The 4780-nt window shown below is 40.4% G+C and overlaps 1 protein-coding gene across 1 annotated transcript in view; it reads left to right on the top strand.

Annotated features, from left to right (window-relative positions):
- Window positions 1-3609, top strand: part of Pmar_PMAR007063 (hypothetical protein) — a gene marked incomplete at both ends in the record, with an annotated part of 5055 nt that extends 1446 nt beyond the window's left edge. Inside the window, 7 exons of the mRNA XM_002778225.1 lie at window positions 566-630; window positions 1163-1256; window positions 1554-1644; window positions 1890-2004; window positions 2694-2735; window positions 3236-3294; window positions 3512-3609. Of these exons, the coding sequence (XP_002778271.1) occupies window positions 566-630; window positions 1163-1256; window positions 1554-1644; window positions 1890-2004; window positions 2694-2735; window positions 3236-3294; window positions 3512-3609 (564 nt within the window). The remainder of the gene's footprint in view (window positions 1-565; window positions 631-1162; window positions 1257-1553; window positions 1645-1889; window positions 2005-2693; window positions 2736-3235; window positions 3295-3511) is intronic.
- Between the last annotated feature and the right edge of the window lie 1171 nt (window positions 3610-4780).

The following is a 4780-nucleotide window of genomic DNA, read 5'->3' as shown; positions in this document are numbered from 1 at the left end:
AGCTCGTAAGTTTTCTCACTATATTATGAAAAATCGCTCGATTTTGGGTATAAGTATACAAAAATCAATGATAATTTCTCAAAATTTCTATATTCCTAGCAACACATGTAGTTGACCATGTGCATATATTGCCGCACTAGCCCTACCAGAGGTAATAATATGCTACGTTATATTGATTATATTATTATATGTTAATAATGTGGTAATGTGATGTAGGCGATGGAAGGAGACAGCTTCGCAGTCACGCACATGTGTATGCGTGCACCTCATTGGCTATACGGTGGTTCCCCTTGCCGCCTCTCTCTTTCCCTCTCCTCTTCTTATGTCGAGTTCAGAGACACATCACGTCGTAGGACAACCAAATGGTGGCTAATATTATTATAGTTTTATGTGGTAGAACGGCAACTCTTCCTACAGAGTAGAGTTTCAAGAATACAACTGTCGAGGTGTGACCATAACCAAATTAGGAAGTATGAAAATGCAGTGATACATTTACAGAACCGTGGATCCAGAATTTGATGAAATGGTGAAATTGATGTTCCTAATGTGATGGCATTCACATTAGGGAAATCGATCGAAAATGTGGAGCATTGACAACAGGAACACTATTGATTTCCTGTCTAGACCGACGTAGTTTCACCCTAGTGATATGCAAAACATATTTTACGGCTAACGCCCTAGTGATATGAAAAACACTAGTGGTAATCATATTTTACGACTACTGCATAGCGCGAATATCGCGATGTTTTTCACAGAGTATTTCGCCACTTCACGTAAAACGGGTTATGAAACTCCAATAATATTTCTGGCCGGTTGAGGAGAATAACAAATTAAAATATGAAGGTAGAGAACGTAGCAGTGTAGGAAAATATGCACATGTTTAACTTCATGTGATAACATCCACATAGATGTAATATACAATAATTGAGTTTTACGTGAAGTGGCGTAAAACTCGGCGTTAAACGCGATATTCGCGGTGATATGCAGTAGTCGTGAAATATATTTCTCACTAGTACTTTTCATAGCACTAGGGTGGTGAAACTCCAATATATGTAAATATGATGATGCTCATGTTTATCGAACTAGATAGAATTTACATGTTTCGAGCTCAACCTAGTGAGCAAACACGAGTGGTAAATGGCGAAAATACAGATGAGCTCAGTAACGGCGGCATCGTGAATCGGTTGAAGCTGAAGATCGTTGGTCTTATTAAAGGCACGGAGTATCTCATAGAGTTACCATTGTGGTTATATGTGGTAGGTTCAATACGTTTTTGGGGAAAAAGTGATTTTTGTGATTTACGGTGTGTGGCAATTTGATGTGATGCAAATGTGTGTTATTTTCCGAGATTAATAAGAACCGATCTGAAACTATATCGCATAGACAATGTAAACATTGGTATGAACATGTGATGTGATAAAAGTAACCTTTCGAGACTATGATAGCGACAAGTTGTTCACTATCATTAATCTCGAAATAGAAAACGCACATTCTTCACATTTGCATAGTATCGAATTGGCACTAAGCGTTGTATTTGAAATTATATTTTTCAGATGATGATGATGTCCATAGCAATTATAGGAGCATCTGCATTCAATGCCCTCTTCGGTTGGATTGCTTACCGTACGACTGCTGACACTGCGGGTAGTGATGATGGGAAAGTTCTGAGGAAATTTCGGAAAATTCGCATTGGAGTTTGACCCGTTTTCCGTGAAGTGGCGTAATACTCTGTGGAAAAAAATCGCGATATGCAGTGGTCGTGAAATATAGAAACTTCATTTCTACCCGAACTCGTATATAAACTCCTATAATCAGTGAGGAAACTCCTGGGGTCACTCGAGGAAAGCGAAAAACATATATTCCTCCAACACTGTTTAGTTGTTTCTTAGGAGTCTGGGTGTGGCCGAACTCCATCGCATTTGATTTGTGTATCACGTCATTGCTGTCGTTTGGCATCACGTGGATGCTGTCACCGACGGCGGCGATGCGAGATATAGTGATGCGGTAGTAAGGCGGGTAGGAATATGCACAGGGTCAACTACATGTGTTGGTGATGACATTTGATGAAATTATGAGGGAATTTTGGTAAATTAGCAGTGATATTAGCATTAGGAAAACAATGTAGGAAAATATGCATATGGTCAACTCCATGTGTTGGTGATGACAATATGAAAATTATGAGGGAATTTTGGTAAATTAGCAGTGATATTCCCTCCAGAAAAAACAATGTAGAAAAATATAAACTTGGTCAACTACATGTGTTGGTGATGACAATATGAAAATTATGAGGGAATTCTGGTAAATTAGCAGTGATATTCCCTCCAGAAAAAAACAATGTAGGAAAATATGCATATAGTCAACTACATGTGTTGGTGATGACAAGATGAAAATAATGAGGAAATTGGTTTCTGTCAACTCCTGTCCGAATTTCTCTAATTAGTGAGGAAACTCGTAAACTCGGCAGAGGAAAGTGAACATGTATTTCCAAGTATGCTGGTGATGATATGAAAATTTTGAAAATTTTTTGGTGGGTTCTTATTGGTTTCTCTATAGCTCTAGCTGAACTCTTACAATTAGTGAGGAGAGTGAACACTAACATTAGTCGAGTAGTATGCGGGGGTTGAACCCGGGACGTGAGCATGAAGGACGTGGACGATGCCCAACTGCACTAATTGAAGGTATGAGGTTTTCAGGTCGCCCTTGGCAATTGACCCCAAGACATTCCCATCGATCACGTGGAGAATTCCCTGTTCTTCGTGGTTGAGTCACAACCCTATATTTTGCAGTGATCCGCAGAATCCTATTTCTAAGTGTAATATTTCTGGGGGGAAATATGCACATGGTCAACTACGTGTGGGAATTTTGGGAAATTCTCGTTGGTTTATATATATACACTTCTACCCGAATTTCGATAATTAGTGAGGAAACTGTTGAGCTCTGCTGAGGAAAGCGAAAATATACTTTCCTTAGTAATTTCCACAGTGACAGCGCAACTGGCTGTTTAGCTATCACCCACGAGTATTCATATAGTGTTCACCGTTTGACGTAAAGTGGTTTGATACTTCAAGTAGATCATAAGACGCGTATGTTTCCGCGACCGATAATGCAATTATCTCCCGCGAAGTGAATTATGAAACATGATTTTCACTAGTGTTTTTCATATCACTAGGGGGAAACTCCACCATTTCAACATATACAGCATTTTATTATTTGAGTTGTCGTTCATCGTTTTCAGTCAAAGCGCTATGGAGGCAGTTGAGAATGGCACTGGTCGGAGGAATTCTACTGACGATAGTAATGTGGGAAGCATCTCCTGCAGACGAATTTTATTGTATTTTCTGCACGGTCGGTCATTTATTTTTTTACAATTACATCAATTGATATACAGTAGTCGTGGAGTATACTTTTCACTAGTGTTTCAGTGGCTGTGAAACTCCAGTCTCCTTCATCCGATGAACTGAGAATTGGAACTGAAAAAACTCTCGATGAAGTTCATCGAGTGTTTTCTCAGTTTCTGTCGATCCCCGTGGCATGTTTGATGATGATACCTCCAACTCCATGGACGATACCAAGACTGGTAAGTCGATTCTGAGATGTTGCAAGGCGTAGAATCTTACGTATGTGTTGAAAACTCATAGTAATAAAAGCGTCTATAGGTTTACACTGTACAACAGGGCGGACGAAAGAAAGCACCGCATTTGGAGTTTTCAATTTTAAGCAATATTCTTGATTCGGCTCACTACCATGTATTGTCTAGTGTGTTGGAAAAATATGCAGTCGGCGATAATATATGAGAATATTCAATTTCAAGAATGAGTTTCTTTATTTCCTGAGGAAACTCCCGAGCCTAGCTGGTCTTGTTGCTCAGGTTGTTCTTAAGGCAGTTTTCGGCTTTGTGGCGGAGACTATCAGCGTCACATTTGCATTTGCGATTCTCATAATTCAATTCTCGACACGAATACGGCGCGAATCGTCTGCGCCTATCGCTGTGAACGACGTGGTGTGAGCGAAAGCTCATCATGGTGATTATTATTATTAATTTTCTCAAGTATAGTAGAGATGATAATTTGATTGTTTTATATTTTTATGTCGTCGTCGTCGTTGTTGTTGTCGTCATTGGTGATGATGGGGAGCAGGGCGGGTCAATCTCCTCGCAGTCTCCCTGAGAATCTTCCACAGAGGTAGCGGAGGGTTAGAAGTAGATGATGATGATAATAATCGTTTTGTAGTGCTCGTATACGGGAGCTATTTCTGCAACACTGGCCTACTACTGTTCTTGTTATTATTACTATAGGGCATCATCAGGATCATGAGTGTTGTGTTTTGCCAGTGTATAGTTACAGCCTGTGACTCACAGGAGCTCAACTAACGTAGTGGTAGATCAACTGCGTTCCAACTATTGAGCAGGATAGCGTTGGAATTCAAATTCACTTAAACTCGACTTGCTCACACATTTGCCATGAGAACCATCCTCCTCTTCACGACACTCAAATGTGATTCCGTTCCACCGAAACTTATTCAATTCAATTTAAAGCTTATCAAGGGGCGTTTGACACCTGGTGTTAGCGGCACGTGAAGCCGGGCCCGATAGGCAGACTACGTCACGTCTCGCCCTGCGCGATCGCTCTTCCTTAAGCCGGAGTCTTTGTTTTACTGCGCTATTGATCGGTCTGTCTGCAGTTCCTAGCATCGAGCTACTTTTCATCTGTTGTCTACACCCGAGTTCACAGTCCGTCTAACTATATCATTGCCAGAACGCAACAACTTTGAGAAAGGCTGG

Source organism: Perkinsus marinus (genome assembly GCF_000006405.1).
Source record: "Perkinsus marinus ATCC 50983 genomic scaffold scf_1104296950272, whole genome shotgun sequence".
Taxonomy (NCBI): Eukaryota; Perkinsozoa; order Perkinsida; family Perkinsidae; genus Perkinsus; species Perkinsus marinus.
The sequence above is the reverse complement of the archived record's forward strand: the minus strand, read 5'-3'. Positions and strand labels throughout refer to the sequence as shown.